Below are 24,945 nucleotides of genomic sequence, written 5' to 3' on the forward strand. Positions count from 1 at the left end.
TGTGTGTGTCTGTGTGACATATTTTTGCTGATAAGTGAAAAGGAAGGGAGATTAGTCTAGATCTATTTTGAACTTATTATGCTCTCGTCAGCTACTCATACCCTTACCGGGATTTGAACCTGCAGACTCTGCCTTGCAAGGCAGTGGTTTTAACCTCTAGACCACAGGCTCGCGTCCATCAGATAAGAGTTTTTATGGTTTTCTCTGTGAAATCACCCTGATATAATCAATTACCCCAAAATAGATAGATAGATTCACACACACATACACATATTGATTAACACACACACACACATATTGATTAACATGTGTGTGTGTCTGATTTTTTTTACCGAGTCACCCTGGTACATGGAAGGAGAATCATAGGTTCCTTTTTTTGCCTCTATTCCAAGGCAGATAAGTTTTTATAGCCAACAACTATAATCTATAAGTGTAACATATTTTTCTGATAATGAAAAGGAAGGGAGACTACTATATATCTATTTCAGGCTTATTTGCCTTCATCAGGTAGCCACACCCTTAATGGGATTTGAACCTGGTGTCTCTGCCTTATAAGGCAGAGACCTTAGCCATTAGAGTACAGCAGACCTGGGCAAGGGGTGGTCTGCGGGCTGCATCCGGCCTGCCTGCTGTTTGTGACCCCCCCCACAACCCCCTCTCACGCAATCTTTTCCAGAAATAAGAGAGTGGTAGAAATTTTAGGAGAGATGATTGATTATTAAATATGGATTGACTATGGAATGATGGTAAAAGATATATTTAGGTGTTGTTTAATATTAGGATGTATTAATTCATAAAAATGGATTAAAATTTTAGAACTATATAGAATTACATGGGTAAAATTATTGGACGATACATAGGATAAATAAGGATTTATGAGATGTACTGTATGATTTTATGACTTTGCATTATGAATGAATATATATGTGTGTATGTGTGTGTGTGTGTGTGTGTAGATTGTTCTGAGTTCGGGTTTTGCCCTGTGTAATATTTTGCATGTCTATGCGACGTTTCGGTGAAATCACATTCACCATCATCAGGCTGAAGTTTCAAGCTTCGTGCTGTTGTAAAAATGGAATGTTTGCAACTGTCATTTCTTCCTAGTATATAGTGTGGGGGTGGAGATTTGGTTTGAATGTAGCAAATAGATTGGGTGATTATGTTTTAGTGATCTGATTGGTTGGTGGAATCATAATTATTAGAAGGATTGACATGGTGATTTTTATGAAGTGTTTTTTTGTTTAAGGCTGGTTTCCAAATCTCTGGTAGGCGGGACGTGTCATCCCTTTTATTCATGCAAAGGGGTTTTTTCTCAATCTCTATGGCTTCTAAAGTAATTCTTCTATATAAATTTTCTGTTTTGGAAAGTAATTTAGTTTTTTCAAAGTCAATTTCGTGCCCTGTTTTTTTAATGTGCTGGACAAGGGAAGAAGTCTTTTCTTCTTTTTTAATTGCATTTTTATGTTCTGCAATGCGTGCACTTACTCTTCGATTGGTTTGTCCAATGTATGTGGCTGCACATGTTTTGCAAGGAATTTCATAGATTCCTTGGTATTCCAATTGGATTTTATCTTTTGGGCTCCTTAGGATATTAGATATCTTTTGGTTAGTGGAAAATGAAGTTTTGATGTTATGTTTGTGCAGAATTTTACTAATTTTGTCTGTGGTGCCCTTGATGTAAGGGAGGAGGGTGGTACCATTGTCCTGATCTTGATTTTTGGGGAGTGTCTCTTTTTTTATTAGGTTTGTGATTGTTTTCCTTTCGAATCCATTAGAAATTAATACATTTTTGAGTTTGTTCAATTCAGTTTTTAAGTGCTCATGGTCAGCTAGGCGTTTGGTTCTGGTGATGAGAGTTTTGGCCACTGAGGTGATTTGTGCGGGGTGGTGATGTGAGTGTGCATTTAGATAATGGTTGGTATGGGTTTTCTTTTGGTAGATAGTGTGTCCTAGGGTGCCATTGGGTTTTTTATAGACCAGTACATCTAGAAAGGGAAGTTGATCATTGATCACCAGAACCAAACGCCTAGCTGACCATGAGCACTTAAAAACTGAATAATCTACATACATATACCCGTGAAAATTTACGAATATATATATATATATATATATATATATATATATATATATATATATATATATATATTCAATATACCAGGGTGATTCGACACAAAATGTAACCCTTCCCTGGTACAGAGCTGAAGGGATTGGATACTGTAGCCTAGAGGATAATTCTCTGCCTTACAAGGCAAAGGTTGCAGGTTCAAGTCCCAGTGGGTATGGCTAGCTGATGAGGCCAAAATAAGGCCGAAATAGATCTATCCTAGTCTCCCTTAATTTTCAAATTCAGCTTAAACATGTGACACATACAGATAGAATTGTCGGCTATCAGTAAAATTAACTGCCTTGGAAATGGCCCTGGGTTGGGCCGAGAGGCAAAAAAGGAGCTGTGATGTTCCTTCAATATACCAGGGTGATTCGACACAAAATGTAACCCTTCCCTGGTACAGAGCTGAAGGGATTGGATACTGTAGCCTAGAGGATAATTCTCTGCCTTACAAGGCAAAGGTTGCAGGTTCAAGTCCCAGTGGGTATGGCTAGCTGATGAGGCCAAAATAAGGCCGAAATAGATCTATCCTAGTCTCCCTTAATTTTCAAATTCAGCTTAAACATGTGACAAATTCAGCTTAAACATGTAGATTGTTCCGAGTTCGGGTTTTGCCCTCTGTAATGTTTTGCATGTCTATGCGACGTTTCGGCGAAATCACATTCACCATCTTCAGGCTGTAGTTCCAATCTTTGTGTTGTTTTAAATGGAATGTTAGCAACTGACATTTCTTCCTAGTATGTAGTGTGGGGGTGGAGATTTGCTTTGAATGTAGCAAATAGATTGGGTGACCACGTTTCAGTGATCTGATTGGTTGGTGTAATCATAGTTATTAGAAGGAATGACATGGAGATTTTTTTGAGGTGTTTTGTTTAAGGCTGATTTCCAAATATAAAATTCTAAAATCATAATTATTAGAAGGATTGACATGCTGATTATTATGAAGTGTTTATTTTGTTTAAGGCTGGTTTCCAAATCTCTGGCAGGCGGGAGGTATCATCTCTTTTATTTAGACAAAGGGGTCTCCTCTCAATTTCGATAGCTTCTAGAGAAATTCTTCTATATAAATTCTCTGTTTTGTGGAGTAATTTAGTTTTTTCAAAGTCAATTTCGTGCCCTGTTTTTTTAATGTGCTGGACAAGGGAGGAGGTCTTTTCTTGTTTTTTGACTGCATTCACATGTTCTGCTATGCGTTGGCTCACTCTTCGGTTAGTTTGTCCAATGTATGTGGCTGCACATGTTTTGCAAGGGATTTCATAGATTCCTTGGTATTCCAATTGGATTTTATCTTTGGGGCTCCTTAGGATATTAGATATTTTTTGGTTAGTGCAAAATGAGGTTTTGATGTTATGTTTGTGCAGAATTTTACTAATTTTATCCGTGGTGCCTTTGATGTAAGGAAGGATGGTGGTGCCATTGTCCTGTTCTTGATCTTGTTTTTTGGGGGGTGTCTCTTTATTGATTAGGTTTGTTATTGTTTTCTCTTTGAATCCATTAGAAATTAGTACATCTTTGAGTTTGTTCAATTCAGTTTTTAAGTGCTCATGGTCAGCTAAGCGTTTGGTTCTGGTGATGAGAGTTTTGGCCACTGAGGTGATTTGTGCGGGGTGGTGGTGTGAGTGTGCATTTAGATAACGGTTGGTATGGGTTTTCTTTTGGTAGATAGTATGTCCTAGGCTGCCATTGGGTTTTTTATAGACCAGTACATCTAGAAAGGGAAGTTGATCATTGATTTCTGTTTCCATAGTAAACTGTATTTTGGGGTGTAGGCTGTTGAGATGTGTGAGGAAATTGTCTAGTTTTTCTTTACCATGTGGCCAAATTACAAAGGTATCATCAACATATCTCAGCCAAAGTTTGGGTTTGTATTTGGCTTGCTCTAAAGCATTATTTTCGAAATATTCCATATAGAGGTTGGCTATGACAGGTGATAAAGGTGATCCCATGGGGGCTCCCTCTATTTGTTTATATCTTTGTTCATTATAGATGAAGTATATATATATATATATATATATATATATATATATATATATATATATATATATATATATGTTTAAGCTGAATTTGAAAATTAAGGGAGACTAGGATAGATCTATTTCAGCCTTGTTCTGGCCTCATCAGCTAGCCAAATCCTCATTGGGATTTGAACTTGCAGCCTTTGCCTTGTAAGGCAGAGAATGTCTCTAGGTTGGGCCAAGAGGCAAAAGGAAGTATTAACCTCCTCCCATATTTGGGTATACCAGAGTGATTCAACAGAAACGTGTGTGTGTGTGCATGTTTCTGTCGAATCATACTGCCTTGTAGGCAGGCTGCCCAGGTTCAAATTCCAGTAAGGTTATGGCTAGCTGATGAGAGCTAAATAGCTTGAAATAGATCTATACTAGTTTCCTTTCATTTTCATTATCAGCAAAAATATGTTACGTACCCACACATGTGTGTGTGTGTTTGTGCAATGTCTATTATGGTAGAAGCTATGTTATTAGTAAATCAAATAGCAGGGAGAATTATACACACATCTCTTCCAGCTCCTCCTGCGTCACCTCGTGGTCCATCTTTTCCAAGTTCTCCCTGTAAAAATATAAAGCACTGGAATTGTTTATCATTAAACAAGAAACATATGCATGTCACAACTGGACAATAAAATATATTAGTAGAATGTATTTTTGAAAATTTTCTTCTTTTAAATTAGGTTTGTGTTTTTTACATGAATGGATCCTGGAATAGGGTTCTTACCTCACTTCATTCCTATTCTAGAATACAATAAAGCTCTGGTGCCAAAAATCTTTCTTTTTTTTCATGAAACACTATAATGAGGTACAGTAGGATTTACATTGATTTTCAAAAACTGGTTAAATTTTCTCTCCAATTAGAGAGATCTTAGGGCTCATGCCATTATTATTTAAAATAGAGAGTTATATAGGATGAAAAAACTTGAGATGGAGAAAGTATTAGTTTTATATTTTACCCAGAATAGTCTATCTCCTTACTGATGGTTTCCTATCCTGAGCGATTATATTATTTTGTTTTCTGGATCTGACCAGTTGATCTGACCTAGTGATTGATTTAAATTAATCTTTGATTGATTAACTTTTATTCATCATCCCTCCTATTTCTATTATGGGAAAACAAAAACTGTTTTTAACAAAATAACAGAATTGGAAGAGACCTCGCAGGTCTTCTAGTTCCATGACTTGTTCAAGCAGGAGACCATATGACAGTGATGGTGAACCTTTTTTTCCTTGGGTGCTGAAAGAACATGGGTGCATGCTATCGTACATGTGCAGGTGCTCACACATATAATTCAATGCCTGGGGAGGGCAAAAAACAGCTCCCCCCACTTCACAGAGGCCCACTGGAGGCCGGAAATGGCCTATTTCCCAACTTCTGGTGGGCCCAGTAGGCTCATGTTTCACCCTCCCCGAGTTCCAAATGTTTCCCTGGATAAAAACACCCTCACCCCAGAGGCTTTCTGGGACCCAAAAATGCCCTCCCCTAGCATCTGTTTGAGCCAAAAATAATCTGGCCAGTACAAACATGCATGTTGGAGCTGAATAGGGCAACAACTTGTGCGCCAACACATATGGCTCCGCGTGCCACCCGTGCCATAGGTTTGCCTTCACTGCCATATAATATTTCAAACTTATGGCTATCCAATCTTTTCTTTAAAACCTCTAGTAATGGAGCACCTACAACCTCTGAAGGCAAGTCATTCCGTTGGTTAATTGTCTCATAGTCTCATGCAGCTTTACTTTTCTTGTTAGTGAGATAATTAGTCCAGTCATTAGATTGCATTAAATTCTCCCAAGCAATCGCGATTGGATTTTGGAGGTTCTAGGACAGCTTCCCAAGCCAGTTAATATCTCTGTCTAACCCTCTTACAAATCCAAGGATTGATATTTTACCACTGGTCCAAGTTCTCCCTTTTCGCCTTTGGGTCCTCTGTCAGTACTATCGGTTCCAAAAGTACCCTGGAAGCAGCCCGAGCAATGAAAAGCAAGCAGAGACAAAAGTTATTAAATGTTTATAACACAGTTTATAATGTAGTGATGGATACAGTTCAGAGAAAGACTGTTTTCAGTCCTGACATATCCACAATGCTCATCTCATAACCCAGAACTTTCTTCATCTAACCTTTCTAAGTGCATGGGTGCATGTTTAGGAGACTAGACTATATGAAAAGAAATCCTTACTCAGAAGCAGTGAAGGGCTACCAAACTTTTTTCTACCACACTGTGGGTGTGGTTTATGCAGGATGCTCTGCATTTTCTGTCAACATCTTTCAGTGCAAATTGGGTGTTCTGGGGTGAAGCTCCATTTTTGCTACCCCACTGCATTCCCCCCCATCTGGGCAGTAGTCTGCCCCTGCTTAGAAGTGTTGATACATAGATCTTGTTCACATCACCACTTTGACCTTGTTTGATAGCTTGCTTCAGCTAACTAACATATTTATATTGGGAAATAGACATGGAAAGATAACTTTAATGATTCCCTGGACCTCTTGGAAAGATTCTGGTTTGCTTGGATGTACAAAGCGGAGTAATTTGGGGTTTAAATATTTTATGGCCCAAAATTGCACTGATGAAAATGTTGTCCTATTCCTGGTACTGGTTGCTTGTAACCTGCACACAACTTAATATTTGCATGAAATGGCCTCCCAAAAATCCATCATTAAGAATGGATGAGAATTCTCTTTAATTCAGATTATTTTTAGAAGAATTTATACAGAAACAAATGTCTTTAAGATCTAGATTTTAGTCCATGTATTGTGATGCTGAATGGGAATTGTTGCCTCTCTTTTCTGACTGTTTTTTTCCTGTTTAACTGCTAAATGACAGGAATTATGCAATGAATCTCTCCTGGTGGCTTTGATAAGTAATCAAAAATTACAGATCTCTTAATAAATTAGAAAGACGAAACTGAGAATTAAAAACATGAATGTGAAAGGGCAAAGATGCACAGGTTATTGCTAGATTGGAATAACTGGAAGGACCCGTGTTAGCCTGATTCGTCTTTATTTGGAATCGACCCATGTAACAAAGTAACCAATAACAGTAGCACAATTGAAGTTCACGGCAAAAGACAAGGTGCACGGCACAGGTCTCTGTATTTAAAGGTCTTCCTTACTGTAGGCACGGCTTTGACAGCCATTTGGATTTTTCTGCCCGTGATTTAGCCAATCCAGGGCCGGGTATGTAGATGAGTAGACTTAAACAGATATTAACATAACTTATTTACATATCCTTATTTACATAGGTACATAACAGTTATAACTCAAGATATAGTCAGAGGAACACAAGTGACGTTCCAATTAAATTGATTTATTACAATTCATGCCTATGCCTAGGAATCTAATCAATTAAGGATAGGAGTGAACATAATTAAAGAGGAATTGGATTTAGTCAATTTACAGATTACAGATTACACTGGTCAACACACAAATAATAATGAGCAAAGGTAATATGTCTGTTTCATGGAGTTTGATGTGCTGATTCCAAAAATCTGATCTGACAGATAAAGTTTCTGATATAGAAGCATTTTGTTATTACATTATTTCTACATTTTCAATGTATGTAGTTGTTTTATGTCATTCCCATTTCTTTGTTGTCATACTTAATTGTGAATTTTCTTACAGGAACAACATCAATAAAGTTTTTAGTGAGTTTTATGGGAAGGAGTATTTACAGTGCAGTCAGAAAATTTTTCAATTGATGGACCAATTGTATACAGTAACAATGTGAATGGCCTTTTTGAAGAACTGAATCAAGAGTATTTTGTTGCAGATTGGCAATTGTTTATTGACTCATCCCAGAGAAGTTTGAAAGCAGTGTTGCTTCACAATGGAAATATGAAACCATCACTACCTATTGCTCACTCATATCATCTAAAGGAAATTAATGAAAATCTGTCTGTTGTTTTGGATGCAATACAATATAAGCATCATCAATAGAATATCAGTGGAGATTTGAAAGTGGTTGGTCTGCTAATGGGAATGAAAGCAGGTTTCACAAATATTGTTGCTTCTTGTGTTTATGGGACAAGCTGTTCCACAGGTTGGTCATTCTAGCCATCAGAAAGTTTCTCCTTATTTCCAGGTTGAATCTCTCCTTGGTCAGCTTCCATCCATTATTCCTTGTCTGGTCATCTGGTGCCTTGGAAAACAGCCTGATCCCCCTCCTCTCTGTAGCAGTCCCTCAAATATTGGAACATTGCTATCATAATCACCATTTGTGGCTATGTAGAGAATCTAGCTGATTCTTTTTACTCCACCTCCAGGTTCTATTACTCCCTTCCCTCTGGATATTGCCTTACTCATGACATTTTATTCTGCCCAATTATTTCCAACTCAGAGCAGATACAAGTTTAGAAATCAATAGCATGTATCCAGGGGTGGGCTACTGCCTGGACGGGGTGGGGAATGCAGTGGGGTAGCGAAAATGGAGCTCCACCCCAGAGCACCCAATTTGCATGGAAAGATCTATTTGTTTGTTTGTTTGTTTGTTTGTTTGTTTGTTTGTTTGTTTGTTTGTTTATTATTAGAGTTGGAAGGGTCCTTGCAGGTCATCAAGTCCAACCCCCTGCTCAAGCAGGAAACCCTACACCACCCCAACCTGATGGCAGTCCAATTTTCTTTTGAATGTGCCAAGTGATAGGCAGGCTGTTCCACTGGTTGATCGCTCTCACCATCAGAAAGTTCTTCTTTATTTCCAGGTTGAATCTCTCCTTGGTCAGTTTCCATCCATTGCTCCTGGTCTGGCCCTCTGGTGCCCTGGAAAATAGTGTGACCCCTCCTCTCTGCGGTAACCCCTCAAATATCTGTATACTGCTATCATGTTGAAAGAAAATGCATGGCATCATGCATAAGCCACACCCACAGTGTGGTAGTAAAAATTTTGGTAGCCCTTCACTGCATGTATCAAATGCTTCATCCTGCCCAACTTCCCATTACAAAGATTGGTCTTTACTAAACAGTGAATCGATTCTGAAATAGAGGAGACTAAGAAAAAATAGAAGTAGACTGGTAGCTCAATTCTGAAAACAATTTCCTAGCCTCAACATGTGCTTTGAAGTGTTCTGTACTGCTCTCCTTACCCCTGATTTTACATCTTTTTACCTCATAGACCTCAAGATTTCAATAAGAGTAAAGTAATTGTTGCAAGTGTCAAGCCTACCCATTCTGATAGTTAACATCTTAAATCTTCTGCAATTTTAAATCTTTTAAAAAATAGTTATTTCTAAAAGATTATATTATAGTAAATTATAGTAAATATGAAAGAGAAAGGAAAATGGAAAAGTTATAAAGACCTCCCCCCTTTTTTTTCTTTGTTCCTGGAATTTGAAACCTAAAGTATAAACTTCTCAGAATCTTTCAACATACTTACCGGATTGCCTCGAAGTCCTTGGTCACCTGGGTCTCCTATTTCTCCTTTGCTTCCTCTGCCACCCTATGAAGAAATTATTTCCAAAATATCAAAACCTTTGCCCATAACAGTGGACTCCTGTAATTAATGTGACTTTCACCTTTCCTTGGCTGATATTTCTAGTAAGAGAATAACCAGAGAAAGGATACTAAGCCATCGCTCTCCATTTTTATTCTTCACTTAATGGCCTATTCAGAGATAAACTGGCCTGCATCTTATTTCTGATTAGTCTCTCCAGTTAGGGTTAAGAAGAAGAAAATCTGAGACCTTTGCTGATTTCCCAGAAGTCTCTTGTAGCTCTATAATAAGCAATACGTTATTTGGTTGTTTGGAATTTTTTCTTTTCAATTTTGAGATTTTGGAATGATAATAAAAAATACACTTACCTGTCTACCAGGGCTCCCCCTCTCCCCAGGAACACCTGGAAAGCCTCTCTCTCCCTGGCAAAAGCAATAAAATTCATTGCATTTATTAATCGAAGTGTGTTACTGAAATGACTTCTAACCAGAAAGAAATAATGTTATTTCATGTTCTTTATTAATCCAAAAGTAACTCAAATGACTCACCTCTTCTCCATCTATTCCATCAAGCCCATTTTCCCCTAATTCACCCTACAGAATCAAAGAAAGCAATTAATTATTATAATTCCAAAAAAGAAATACTGAGGTGAAATTGACAATGAGAAAAATAGAAGAGAGGGAAATGTGTATTTTTCTTCTTCTGTTATATTGAAATTGTTACGTACCTTTTCTCCTGGGAATCCACGGCCTCCCTACAAAAAAAAAGGAATTGTCATTATCTAATTAAAAATTCATTCAATTTCTCAAAACCTACAGCTACAGAGAAAAAGGAGTAGTCAAAAATATTCAGATAACCATCACAGGATTATTTCCATTATTTCATAAAATTAAGGAAAAGTTGGAATAGCCTCAAAATTTTAAAAAAGACAAAAATAAATAGAAGACCACCGTTTGATGCATACACTTTATTTTTTTAAAAAATCCACTGAAATTTCACTGCCCATTTAGGGAAGATGTGTTGGTTATGATTGGTTAAGGTAAATTCAATAAATATATTCTAGCTTCTGGAAACTTTCTTTTCTTCTCAGAGCTTGCCTTCACCCACCAGTTCTCCACCCCAACCCCCAAAATTATTTGGACAATAATATTGAGTAATTTTCTATCAGATGCTACAATGTGATTGTAGTGGACTAGTGTAAACTGGGCTGGTGTCTATTGAGAAGTCTATACAGTATGCATTATTTTTCTGCAGAGTTGAATTCTTTTTCTTTACCTTCATTCCCCTTTCACCTGGGCAGCCTTGGAAACCTTGGGTTCCATTTATGCCAGGGGGTCCACGTTCACCCTTTGATAAAAAAGAAAGAAGTATGAAAGTCAGCATGAATAACTCTTCAGTCACAAACATATTTCTGAATGATGGTAGTTAAAGAAAATGGCCACATGAATACTAAAAAGGAAAGGAGATATCATATTCTGTGACAAGAATATTACATAGTATGTTATTAAAATGTGAAACATTTCTATCATTCTACATTCAGACAATCCTGTCAACTAAAAGTATAGTTTTTATAATGCAAAACAGATGATTGTAAGGAATTTCAGTCCAAAGAGCATATTTGATCCAGGGCTCCAATTGGATCCAATTATTTGCAATGGGCAAGGCCATAGGACAGTGATGGCTAACCTGTGGAGGGAATATTGGGGGGGACAAAAGGCATTGTTCTATATCAGCTCCAGCTGATTTTTGGGCTTGGGGAAGGCCGTTTTGCCCTCCCAAGGCTTTAGGGAAGCTTCCCTGAAAACCAGGAATGTGAAAACAGCCCAATGGACTTTTGGTTTGCCCATTGTGCTGTTTTTCCCTGACGTCTCCAAAGTGTGAAAACCAATTTTTTCCGAACTTCCAGTTTGCCTGTTTGGCCATTTTTTCACTATCCCAGGCTTCATGCATGGGGGCAGTGAGAAGGGTTGTGCACAGGAACAGGAACAGGGGGGCATGCGTGGGGGGAGGGAATGGTTGCGGGCATGTGCATGTGTGCTAGTGCACGCACACTCCACCTTTTGACAAGCAAACCAAAAATGGTTTGCCATCACTGTCATAGGATCTAACTTTCTTTCACGGAGGCAACTTTTCTTTTACATCCTTCATCCAAACACACACACCCCTGCCAGCTCAAAATTCGATCAGACTCCAGCATGGCAATGAGCCATATAAAATGCAATGCTAGTGAAGGCACATAATAATAGTTGAATGGGTATAATTACTGGGACATAATAATAACTTGCTGGTGCTGTTTGTAGGAACTGTTTTGCTAAGAAATAGAATTGCATCTGACATGTGCTTCTACAAATGATATAACTTCTGATATCTTGTTTTTGTGTACAAATCAGTGCTTTCTGAGGATTATGTCATGGTTTGGCAGGATTACATCAGGCAAATGCCTGTGTTGCTAAGCCCTCAATCCTCCTGTTCGTTGCTGCACAGTCGATGCAGGGCTACAAGGAAGGCATGGGCCGGAGAGGGGGGGGGCAGAATTGGTTATTAAGCTGATGTCTCTGAACATATAAAAGGATGCCATACCTTCTCCATGGTGTGGCCTTTCACTGCATGCTCTTTGGCTGTATGTTGTGGTATGGTCTACCCAGTTCTTATTTGTAAGATTTGTAGATGTTTTTTCTAAGCCTCTTCTTAGGTCTCTCTCTTTGGCATTCTGGTGACTCAAGTACATTTTGGGACCTTACTAGAATAATGGAAGCTTGTCTCAAGCAAATATGTGACTCCAACCTCAATAGCAATGCTCTCAAAAATGTTTCCCAACTAGCAATAAGCTTTAGAACAGTGATTCTCAATCTTTTTAATGCCGCAACCCCTTAATGTAGTTCCTCATGTTGGGGTGACCACCAACCATACGTCTAGCACCAAATCTCCCAACAGAGCTTTAAGCTGATTGGCAGGAAGGTCAAAGGAACATCCACACTGTAAATGCTTGATTGATCAGATTGTAAATATATGTGTGTGCGTATCTCTATATGTATATTGAAAATAACTGATTCCAGATTCACATAGAATATAAACAATATGTGAAAATTCTCGATACCATTTTGATCTTTTGTTATTTTGCATAGCAAATAAGAAAACCCTGTGTTTTAATCTATGTGTAGCATGGAAGAATAAAGCAAAATGTTGCTAATACTCTGTTCATCATTAACCAAAGACTGCTGCAGCACTAAAGTTGTGGTACCATGTTCCTTCCTTCCCCCTCCTCCTCCTCCTCCTCTTCCCTTCATCCCTCCATCCATCTTCACAGCAAAAGTATTGATGGTTTTCTTGTGTTTCCTTGCTCCTGCAAGTAGAAGTTCAGTTGTTGAGAAACATTTACTCACCAGTCCACCTTCATCTCCTGGATAGCCTCTATAGCCATTTTCCCCTGGAATTCCCTTTAAAACACAGATAAAATATACATAAACTTGAGATGGTATTCTGAATATCCTATATTTTATCTTTAAGCTCAATTCTGCCTTTTTACAAAGAAAATATAGTAAGTCATTGCAATAAATATCTGAATATGATCTTTAAAAAGCTTCAGAATATACATAGACTGTGTGTGTGTGCATGCACATTGCACAGGAAGTGTATTCTCCCAGTTTGGAGTCACAGCCCCAAACGCTCCTACCACCGAGACCACTTTGGCCTTTACTTTCCACATCCCCTCCAGTTCTTCCTTCAGAACCTATTCAGTTTCTCTTGGCTGTCACTTGGCACTGCTGCATCTATTACTGCCACTGTCTTCTTCTGCTTGTCTACTACCATAATGGCTGGTTGAATGGCTAGTACTTGTCTCTCTGTAATGTGGAAGCCCCACAGTATCTTAGCCTTGTTATACTCTATGACCTTCTGTAGGATCTCCTATCCTATCCTATTCACCTACAATTCAAGGTGTTGGTTATCACCTTTAAAGCCCTAAATGGTTCAGGGCCAGACTATTTACGGGACTGCCTCCTCCCTCATACCTCGCTGTGGCCAATAAGGGCCCACAGAGTTGGCTTTCTCCAAGTCCCATCCGTCATACAATGTCAGTTGCCGGGACCTTGGGGAAGAGCCTTTTCTGTGGCAGCTCCAGCCCTTTAGAACTAACTGCCTCCAGAAATCTGCATTATCTCCACCCTAGTGGTCTTCTGGGAAGCCGTTAAGACCTGGCTTTTCCAGCAGGCCTGAAATTAAGCTGATTATAAGTATGTATGTTTTTTTATATTACTGTTATTACTGACTTTTATTATTGTATTTTATCTGTTTTCATTGTTGTTGCATTTATTCCGATTGTTAGCCGCTCAGAGTCCGTTTGGAGTGAGCGGCATATAAATACAATAAATAAATATCTGGGTTCAGGAGTCTAAGCTCATACACTGTGCAGATGTTCTTGTTCACAATACAACAACTTGGTTGTGCCATTTAGTGCTGTTCCTGCCTGCATTTTACATGCTACCAGTATGATATTGGACTGTCTCTGGGATCTCTCTGCATAGTCTGTACTTTGGATTCTGTCTAATATGATAGACCCTGTTTCTAAAGACCTGATGCTTCAAGCTTTTTTCTTCTGCTGTTATGATCAGTGCATCAGTGATATCTTTAAATACCCTTTCCAGCCATTAGTATGATTTTCTAATGTTATATATATATTGAGAGCATTCTTGTTATCTCATTCATTTAAAATTATATCTCTAATGTACAGATCAATATATAATTTGTTTATAGAACTTTGCCTAGATAGCAAAGCCTTCCATAGTTGCACTCTATTTTTAAAATATTTCACCAAGTACTGTCAAGCACAGGTGAAATGTGACACTGATTATCAAAACGTACTCTAGAAACTCCAAATTCTGAGCCAATTTCATATCAATGTTAACACTAGAAATGTAAGTACACAAAAAAGACATCATAGGTGAAAACATGCTTTCTAGATAAGACATCATGAATACAATACAAAAACTGCTGGGATCCAGAGAATCACTGCGAGTGAGTTCAAAATCTTGGGAATCTTTTGTATTTCCCCTTGGAACAGATCCACCTCATTCCCGTGGATGTCTTATTATACACTGTGAAGCCCATTTTTAACATCTCACCTTTGCTCCAACTGTGCCTGGAAATCCTCTGTCCCCCCGTTGTCCAGAACATTTGCATGGAACTTCACAGCATGATCTTTCTGCAATATTGTCCTGAATAAAACAGACTACTAATTAAGTAAAAAAAAATAAATTATTAAAATGCATATGTGAGCACTTTATGTTGTTCAAAGTTACATTTGTGCAATATTGAGTTTTAACTGAAATAATAGCTTGGAGAACGGAAAAAGTATTGAAAACAAGGAGGGGAAATATTATTAATATAGTAATTGATCAGATGTTGAAAAACAAATACATTTCTCAAAGACTAAAACAGGCTAAAAGATAAATATAGTATATGAGCCAATTAAGGATTCCTCCACAAAACCCTAGTGGGCAGGATAGGAGACTGAGAAGAAACATTTTATTTATTTATTCATTTTTAAATAGATTTATATGCTGCCCACTCTTGAGAGACTCAGGGGGGCATATAAATTTTCTACTTTTTCTGGTTAAAAGGAGACTGGGAGCTCTGGCAGTAATTGCACTTTCATATTTGGAAGGTTCTGTCAATGTAAGTTTATAATAAACTAGAATTGGCTCAACAGGCTCTGCTTCTTCTCTAGTTTAATACAAATGGCCAATACTAATCTTTCAAGAATGGATAGATCCTAATCTAGAAAGCATTGTGTGGGAAGATTGAGGGGAAAGCCAGGAATTCAAGAAACCTTAAACCTCTGGAATATTTAGTGAGGCTGTGGACACTTCTGCTTGGAAGTATCAAAGGTCTTGCAGAAAATATGGAGATGCCAAGTAACTTCAAAGCATGCTTTCAAACCTGAAATACCATGCAACCCTATATCCTATCTGGGATATTGATTTGACACAAGGGATGAACTTTTCATCATGATTCATTCAAGGACAGCAGCCACAAATACTCTTTGCAATGCCCAGAAAGAAGTGACAGGCCACCAGAGGTGGATTAGAGAGTATCTAGGTAGTAATTGATTAGGCCATTCACTAATATAAAAATGTTATATGAGTAGAACAAATAACATGGCTTACATAAAGACCCCCTCCTCTGTGAAGGGAGCTGCTTTGTAATTTTTTGCTTTTTCATCTTGGAAATTTCACAGAAGTTACATTTTTATGGACGAAATGCACATTAGGTATCATAAAAACCCCATGTTTATATTTATTCAAAAATGCAATATTGTTACATAATAGGTACTTGCAAATATATATCCATTAAACATTATTTTTAATGTCATTTAAGAATATAGACTTCAGTTATTTACCAATTGCTCTGTCACTTCAAAATCTAAATCCAGCTGATTCACTTGGAGAGGCCTATTATAAGTAAAGCCACGTCCAAATTCCAGTTTCATTGCTTCTTCAAAATTAGATACTCGATCCAACCCAACAAGAATGAGAGCTTTGACACCTAGAGAACATGAAGAGGAGGGAGGAATCCATCTTGAATTATTGTTCCTAATCCCTGAATAATAATGTTTATCCTATAGCAGTGATGGCAAATCTTTTCTGGCTTGAGGGCCAAAAGAGTGCACTTGCGAGCGATAAGCATGAGCGTGCGTGCCCACACCCATAATGCAATGCCCTACCCCCCCCATGCATGCGCATAATTCCCGCACTGCGCTGCTTGCACATGCACTCAGGCCTCACTGAAGCCTCCAGACTTCCAGTAGGCCCATTGGGCTGTTTTTTGCTGTTGCAGGGTTCAGGAAAGCCTCCTGAAACCAGGAGAGAGTGAAAAATGGGCCAATCGGAAGTTCAGAAATAAACTTCTGGTTGCCCCATTGGGTCATTTTTGTCATCCCCGGGCTTCAGGAAACAGCTGAAAACTCAGCTGGCCAGCACACACACGTATGCTTGAGCTGTCATAGAGCAATGCCTCACATGCCTTCAGATATGGCTCTGTTTGCCATCACTGTCCTATAGGATTCTATCCTGTTATCTATCTGAGAAAGGATGAGATAAACTGGTTCTATTTAGCTTCTCTTTTCCCCCTCATTTTCTCAATCTTAAATCTGTTTTATTCAATAATCTCCAAAAGGCCACCCTTTTAAAGCAGTCAATATTATTCACTTAATTGATGCTTTTTTAAAAAGCAACTAAGTCTATATTACAGGTAGTCTTTGACTTACAATCATTTTTAGTGATTTTCAAAGTAACTAGAACAATGAAAAAATGACTTACAACCATTTTTTACACTTACGGTCATTGCAACATTGTCCCAGGTTAATGTGATCAACTTTTGTGACTTTCTGACAAACAAAATCAATTGGAAAGCCAGATTCACTTAACAACCATGTTATCAACTTAATAACTACAGTGATTCACTTAACTACTGCAGTAAGAAAGGTTGTAAAATGGGGGAAAATTCACTTAACAACTGTCTTAGTTAGCAATGAAAATGTTGGGATCAATTGTGGTTTTAAGTCAAGGATTACCTATATATGTATTTTGGCAAATATTTTCTCCATTGTTAGATTGTACATCTGTGTATTGTACATTGTACATCTTCTCCTAATACATTTGTATTTATCAATTGTTTTTACTGAAGAAACACATAAAATTTAGATTAACCTGTAAGAATTAATAGATTTTGTGTGCAATTCAAATATTCCTAAAATGTAACTAGTTTAGGAGTACATTCTTCTTAGTTCTATCTTCCGGAAAAGTTTCCCATCTTACTCAACCATAGAAATGATATTGGAGATCTTTATAAATTGATATTTGACAATATCAGGGATATCACTCTTTTTATAGCAACATTTCATTATTCAATGCTTTTGTTTCACTGTCTGAGCGTATTTCTTTGAACATCTTGAAAACCTAGTCCAGCAACAATAGCATTTGCTTGCCAACAGAAGAAGCTAATCCAATAATCCACCCACCCACCCCATTCTTTATGTAGGAAGAAGAAATTCTGCAATGATTTAGGGCTGCTTCAAGTGAGAGAAGAATGGAACATTCATTTCAAACTACAGTATTAAGAATGTCTTAATGATGAAATTGGAGAAATATCTTGTGGATATATTGATGATTTTTAATGTAAAAGAAAAAAATCTACTTTCAATGTTTATGAAAATGGTTAGAAGGAAGGCTCTGGCCTTAATATTTCAATGAAAGGATAAAAAGCTAAAGAGTCATATTGTGGTAATGGTTGTAAACACTGGGCACATGCTTTAGGATTATCAGTGTGAATACATGTATGTAGTCTCAGAAATCCTAACTAAAAGGATTTTTTAATGTCAGTATGAGAATAAAGCCTTACAAAACATACCTTCTTTTTTTAGATTTGCTGATGCAGCTGCCAGTGGTCCCATAGCACCATCAATACCATCAGTTAGGTGGATCACCACCTATGGAAAAAGTGCTTCATGTTTATAAAGATAAGTGGTGAAGTGCTCCTCAGTGAAAACATCAGTCAGTCACTGAGTTGATATTCAGGAATGGCCTGAGGCTTAGTACTCTTAGAAGTAAGCAATTAACATTTATACACTGCTGACACAATTACTTTTTGCAAGGCAACACACTAAGCCCAGTTCTTTAAATACATTTGCTGCAAATTATTATATTCCATATATTTTCATATACCCCCCCCCCACCCTTTTCTTCTGTGATTCCAGTAGATCAGTTCAGCTGGTCAAATTGACTGGTGTAGCCTTGCAGGTGTAGACTGCTCAAAGTCACATACATATGCATCAGTATAGCCTATATCAGTGATATTATAAGACTTATAAGAATGTATTATTACCGCATTTGGAAAAATTGTTTAATAATGTAATTGAGACTTTTGAAACTCCACAGTCGTGGAAAATCTCAGAAATTATAACTATCCCAAAGCCGGATCATGATTTAATGGACCCAAGTTCCTATCGCCCTATCAGCTTACTTAATCAGGATTACAAAATATTTATGAAAATATTGGCAAATAGGGTAGAGAATATCTTACCAAAGGTAATTGGAGAAGACCAATATGGATTTGTTAAAGGAAGAAAGATTTATGAACCAATTAGAAACGTGGTTAATGTTATACACCATGCTACCAATACCAAAAGAAAATTAGGTATTTTAAAGTTAGATGTGTACAAAGCCTTTGATAAAGTTAACCATGATTACCTGTTTCAATTATGTAAAGATTTAAATATGGGAGATTCATTCTGTAGAATTATAGAAACAATTTATAAGGATAATATAGCTCATATTAGAGTAAATGGCAACAGAACAGAGACGATTAAAATTCAGAATGGAACTAAGCAGGGTTGTCCATTATCCCCAATGTTATTCGCATTGGCAATTGAGGTTTTAGCAAATAAAATTAGAAATGATAAGGAATGGAGAGGTTATCAACTAGGGAAACTTGAATTGAAATTAAATCTCTTTGCAGATGATGCTATAGTGATGTCTGAAACCCCAATTGAAATGATAAAAAGAATAATGACCTTGCTCCAGGAATTTAAAGATCAATCGGGACTTATGGTTAATATAGAGAAATCGGAGATAATTTGCTTAAATATAGGCCCTAAAGAGCAAATTGAGATACAAAAAGTATCAGGATTGAAACTAGGATGTAAAAAATGAAATATTTAGGAATTTGGTTGTTTAAGAATCCAATTAAAATTGCGACAGCCAACTATAATTTAATATGGAAGAGAATTCAGAAGCAGATAAAAAATTGGAGGGGAAAAGGGTTGGGGAGAATTGCTAGGATCAGAGCCCTTAAAATGATGATAATACCAAAAATGGTGTATTTATTTCAGGTTTTACCAGGCACTTTCCCTGGGGCAAAACTGAGAGAATGGGATAGTAAATTAAATTTTTAGATTGAAGGAAACAAAAGGCCTAGAATAAGAAAAAAATGGCAGTTTGCCCACGAGAAAGAGGGGGGTGGGGCAGCCCATGCTTAGTACTATATAGAGAAGCATTTCAAATAGAAAGATTAATGGAATTACAGTTATGGGGGGGGAAAGAAGTGGGTGAAATTGGAAAAGGAAATTAATAATATAAATAATAAAGAGCTATTATTTAAAAATTGGAGTAGAATAGAAATCAGTAATTTAATCGACCCTCTGAAAGCATGCTTAGAAATATGGTCCAAGTGGCAGGGAAAATGTGGAACTAGAAACTCCAAATTATCAACGTTACACGTATTGAATACAGGTTACGATGTTAATTTAAGTAGAATTATAAAATTATTAAATAGCAAAGGGATAATGAGAATTGAACAATTATATGAGAAGGATGGAAGAGTTAGCAGAACTCGGTTGGAATGGTGGCTTGGTCAACAGAAATGGCTGCAGATTAATGCAATAAGTAAATACTTAAATAAAAGTGAGAATAAAGAAGCATTTTTACGAGAAGAAAATTGTTTAGAAAAAATAATAAAAGAAAAGATTAATGAGACAAAAGCCCAAGCCAGTAACATATATAGAATGTTATTGCAGGTGGAAGAGGAAGTAACAAAAAGTTTGACAAGATGCTGGCAAAATGAATTACAAATAGATGAAAGTGAAATGAAAGAAATAGTAGAAAATATATATAAGATTAAAAATACAAGAGTTAAAGAGATGAGAAGGAAAATCTTACACAAATGGTATTACACACCGGCACAACTTGCACACTTCCAAGGGAAAGAGAAGGGTAATTGTTGGCATGGTTGCCAAAAGAAGGGAATCTTTATGCATATGTTCTGGGAGTGTGTAGAAATTCAGACATTTTGGAAGGAAGTACAGAACGAAATTAATAAAATGTTAAATATCAACTGGATAATTACAAAAGAAATAGCGATTTTAATTAAACAAAGAAAATTAGGAGAATTTAAGGAAATAAAAACTGCAGTATTGGAAAGTGCTCAAGCAGTAGTGGTATTGGGCTGGAAAGACTCTACAAAATGGACATTACAGAATTGGTACTGGTACATGGTGGATCATATACATTTTGAAATTATGGAAATATGATTAAACAATTTTGATGAAAACAAATTGGAGAAGCTGATGGTACGATGGATACAATAGAAAGGAAAAGAAAGAGAGGGGGAAGAGAGAAAGAGAGAAAAAAGAGAGGAAGGAAGGGAAAAAGAAAGAGTGAGAGGTAGGGAAGGACGGGGAGAGAGAGAGAAAGAAAGAAAAATAGAGAGGGAGGAAGAAAGAGAGGGGAAAGAGAGAGAGAGAGAGGAAGAATTTTTTTTTTTGCTCCACATAGACCAAATTTTTAATCAAGAACCTCTCCCCCAACCCCCAGTCAATGGGGTCCCTCTTTATCTGATCACTTTACTCTTTCCCCAAATGTAAGATTTTTACATTGGTAAAACGGGACACCATTGACAGAGGCGGGGGAGAGAAGGTCCTTGATTAAGCTTCCTCATCCCAGCGCCCAGAGAAAGGAAGCGCCTTATTCACTCTGAGCCTGATTTAATCCTTCAAATATTAATTATTTCTGTTTTCTCAGAGGTAGATTTTACTCTCTCCAGCAAGGCTTCCTTTTGGGAAAGGGACACAGACGCAGCAGGTTGCTCCTTATTCAGACATCCACAGAACCTGAGTTACAGTTTCAGCCTTTTTTTACCTTCATCTTCCCAAGGTTCAACCCACTGCATTTGCCATGACCCAACCAAGGCCAACAAAGCCCACATCCATCTGTTTCCTCATAAAAACCTGAAGCTTCATCCAGAGTGGGGCTCTGAAAATGTGCTGACATTTCTGTAAAAGTGGGATGTTGTGTGTGGCCTGAAAAACTTACTGTTTGCCCTGCTTTCTTCTGCAGTAACTGCTCCGTGCAGCCATCATGTTGCCCTCACGATGGTCTTTCAAAAAAATCCCCACTTCGGGACTTCCGGTTGTGACGTTGCCCTGGTGCCCTGCTCTTCTCGATTGCTCCGAGAAAGCTGGGCTTTTGAAGGATTTTTTTGGCTGCCAAATGGGCGATCGCCCATTTGACCTGCGATCAAATAGGAGAAACTCCAGTGCAGCTGAGGGTGTGATCGGCACCCCCCTAGACATTGGGGAACCCCCTTTGCCAACCTTCAAAGAGATTGGCCTTCCCAGACCGATCCAGAAGTGCGACGTCTTTGACTCACCAGCGGAAGCCACGAGGACGACTTAGCATCAAGACCGAGTGGCAGAAAGAAACAAAGAAGAGGGAGTCATGAGTGATTAAATAGTGGATGGTTAAGAAAGCACCTCTTTCAGAACGTTGATTGCTGGAGGTTTCCAAAAGAAATAAAAAACATCGTTGGAACTGCATTGCTTTTGCTCTCCTGTAGCTTTAAGGCTTTAAGGCTGAAACCTCTTACAGAGGAGACGATATGACGCAGCAGAAATTGCATCAGAAAAAACACTGCAGAGCCCAAACTAAAAGGATTGAAACCGACCCTAGGAGAGTTAAAAAGTGTTAAGATCTAGCTGAAAGAGTGGAAGGTCTTTCGAAAGTGAAGAAGGATTGTGAAAGTGTTGGATTAAATCTGCTAAGCTGATACAGAAGAAAAGGAACCGAAAGAGATCTGAGTCAGAGGTACTGAAGACTAACAACCGGAATATACTTTATTAAAATCCTCTCCCTTTATGTCTCCATGTTCTTTTGACTTGCCCTCTATCTGATTGCCCCACTGACTTTCTTTTTTCTCTACCCCCACACTTCAACCCAAACTTTGCTCTAACTATTTTGTTTTCAAAGAGACAACTACTAAAATATTTGGATTCTTCACCATAACTGGATTTTTATCCTTTCCCCACTTCGAGACTATTTGGATTATATTAACTTTGAGCCTATTTGAACTGCACCAGCTATAACTACTAATCATAACAACTAGAGACTAGAGACTATTTGGTTATTAGATGGACTGATAGATTGATAGACTAATTAACTGATGGACTGATTGACGGAGGACACCAGACAAATTGATAAACTGAAATAAACTGATTTAATAAACTCATTTTCTATATCCTGACTAAAAAATCTACTTGAATACCGGTGGAACATTTTTGTGGACATCTTTGAAACGTTTTAAACTTCATATCCAAACATACTGAAGATACTTCGTTGAAAAAGATAAGAAAACGACCTCATTAACTGTTTATTAAACTAATTTTATAAGCAATTATAATAATAGTTTACTCTTACTTAAAGTAATAATTGTATTTACTTAACATCTTTTCTCTCTTTTCTTTTCCTTTTTTTCTGTACTTAAATAATTTAGACTAGTATTTAAATTAATATAGTAAAAGATTTAGAAATGTAGTAGCAATATATATATATATATATATATATATATATATATATATATATATATATATATATCCTTTTTGCATACTTTATATACTTAATTAACTGGAAAAAAAACTTTATTACATATAATATTTCTGATATAATCAATTGTCAATTAGATTGTTATTTTTCTTTTTATATAAAATATATATATTCTCCCCTCTTTCTTTTTCCTTTCTAAATCTACTCCTTCTCTAAACCTTCCACTTTATACTTACTCTCCCTTCTACCCTTTATATACAACATTAACTAATGAATTGTTTGAATCTCTATTAGATTAATTTATTTTGTAAATATTAACATTACCTGATGAAGTGGACAAGGCCATCGGAGCTGTGAGTTCTGCCACCTGCTTACTGGATCCGTGTCCCTCCTGGTTGGTCTCGGCCAGCAGGGAGGTGACACGGAGCTGGGCCCAGGAGATTACCAACGCTTCCTTGGGGAGGGGAGTTTTTCCATCACTTTATAAAGAAGCGCTTGTGCGCCCCCTCCTCAAGAAGCCCTCCCTGGACCCAGCCGTACTTAACAACTATCGTCCAGTCTCCAACCTTCCCTTTATGGGGAAGGTTGTCGAGAAGGTGGTGGCACTCCAGCTCCAGCGGTCCTTGGAAGAAGCTGATTATCTAGGTCCCCAGCAGTCGGGTTTCAGGCCCGGTTACAGCACGGAAACCGCTTTGGTCGCGTTGATGGATGATCTCTGGCGGGCCCGGGACAGGGGTTTATCCTCTGTCCTGGTGCTCCTCGATCTCTCAGCGGCTTTCGATACCATCGACCATGGTATCCTTCTGTGCCAGTTGGAGGGGCTGGGGGTGGGAGGCACTGTTCTTCAGTGGTTCTCCTCCTACCTCTCTGGCCGGTCGCAGTCGGTGTTAGTGGGGGGTCAGAGGTCGGCTCCGAGGTCTCTCCCTTGTGGGGTGCCTCAGGGGTCGGTCCTCTCCCCCTTGCTATTTAACATCTACATGAAACTGCTGGGTGAGATCATCCAAGGACATGGGGTGAGGTATCATCAATATGCCGATGATACCCAGCTTTACATCTCCACCCCATGCCCAGTCAATGAAGCGGTGGAAGTGATGTGCCGGTGCCTGGAGGCTGTTGGGGCCTGGATGGGTGTCAACAGACTCAAACTCAACCCGGATAAGACGGAGTGGCTGTGGGTTTTGCCTCCCAAGGACAATTCCATCTGTCCGTCCATTACCCTGGGGGGGGGGAATTATTGACCCCCTCAGAGAGGGTCCGCAACTTGGGCGTCCTCCTCGATCCACAGCTCACATTAGAAAACCATCTCTCAGCTGTGGCGAGGGGGGCGTTTGCCCAGGTTCGCCTGGTGCACCAGTTGCGGCCCTATCTGGACCGGGACTCATTGCTCACAGTCACTCATGCCCTCATCACCTCGAGGTTCGACTACTGTAATGCTCTCTACATGGGGCTACCTTTGAAAAGTGTTCGGAAACTTCAGATCGTGCAGAATGCAGCTGCGAGAGCAGTCATGGGCTTACCTAGGTACGCCCATGTTTCACCATCACTCCGCAGTCTGCATTGGCTGCCGATCAATTTCCGGTCACAATTCAAAGTGTTGGTTATGACCTTTAAAGCCCTTCATGGCATCGGACCAGAATATCTCCGAGACCGCCTCCTGCCGCACGAATCCCAGCGACCGATTAGGTCTCACAGAGTGGGCCTTCTCCGGGTCCCGTCAACTAAACAATGCCGGTTGGCGGGTCCCAGGGGAAGAGCCTTCTCCGTGGCGGCGCCGGCTCTCTGGAACCAACTCCCCCCGGAGATTAGAACTGCCCCTACTCTTCCTGCCTTCCGAAAACTCCTTAAGACTCACCTTTGCCGTCAGGCATGGGGAAACTAAACATCTCCCCTGGGCATGTTAATTATACATGGTATGCTTGTGTGTGTGTTTGCTATTACATGGGGTTTTCTTAAATCGTTAAATATTTTAATTAATTGGATTGTTGTGACTGTTTTTACTTGTTGTGAGCCGCCCCGAGTCTTCGGAGAGGGG

At 38.5% G+C, this 24,945-nt stretch overlaps 1 protein-coding gene across 13 annotated transcripts in view; it reads right to left on the minus strand.

Annotated features, from left to right (window-relative positions):
• Positions 1-24,945, minus strand: part of COL6A3 (collagen type VI alpha 3 chain) — a 180,828-nt gene that overhangs the window by 62,474 nt on the left and 93,409 nt on the right. For all 13 annotated transcript variants that reach the window (XM_070732276.1, XM_070732287.1, XM_070732288.1 and 10 more), the window contains 11 exons: positions 17,950-18,028; positions 15,941-16,086; positions 14,664-14,756; positions 12,927-12,980; positions 10,819-10,890; positions 10,271-10,297; positions 10,092-10,136; positions 9,912-9,965; positions 9,487-9,549; positions 6,010-6,075; positions 4,622-4,675 (listed from right to left, as the gene is read on the minus strand). In XM_070732276.1, the coding sequence (XP_070588377.1) occupies positions 4,622-4,675; positions 6,010-6,075; positions 9,487-9,549; positions 9,912-9,965; positions 10,092-10,136; positions 10,271-10,297; positions 10,819-10,890; positions 12,927-12,980; positions 14,664-14,756; positions 15,941-16,086; positions 17,950-18,028 (753 nt within the window). The remainder of the gene's footprint in view (positions 1-4,621; positions 4,676-6,009; positions 6,076-9,486; positions 9,550-9,911; positions 9,966-10,091; positions 10,137-10,270; positions 10,298-10,818; positions 10,891-12,926; positions 12,981-14,663; positions 14,757-15,940; positions 16,087-17,949; positions 18,029-24,945) is intronic.

This window comes from Erythrolamprus reginae, chromosome 1 (assembly GCF_031021105.1).
Source record: "Erythrolamprus reginae isolate rEryReg1 chromosome 1, rEryReg1.hap1, whole genome shotgun sequence".
Classification (NCBI taxonomy): domain Eukaryota; kingdom Metazoa; phylum Chordata; class Lepidosauria; order Squamata; family Dipsadidae; genus Erythrolamprus; species Erythrolamprus reginae.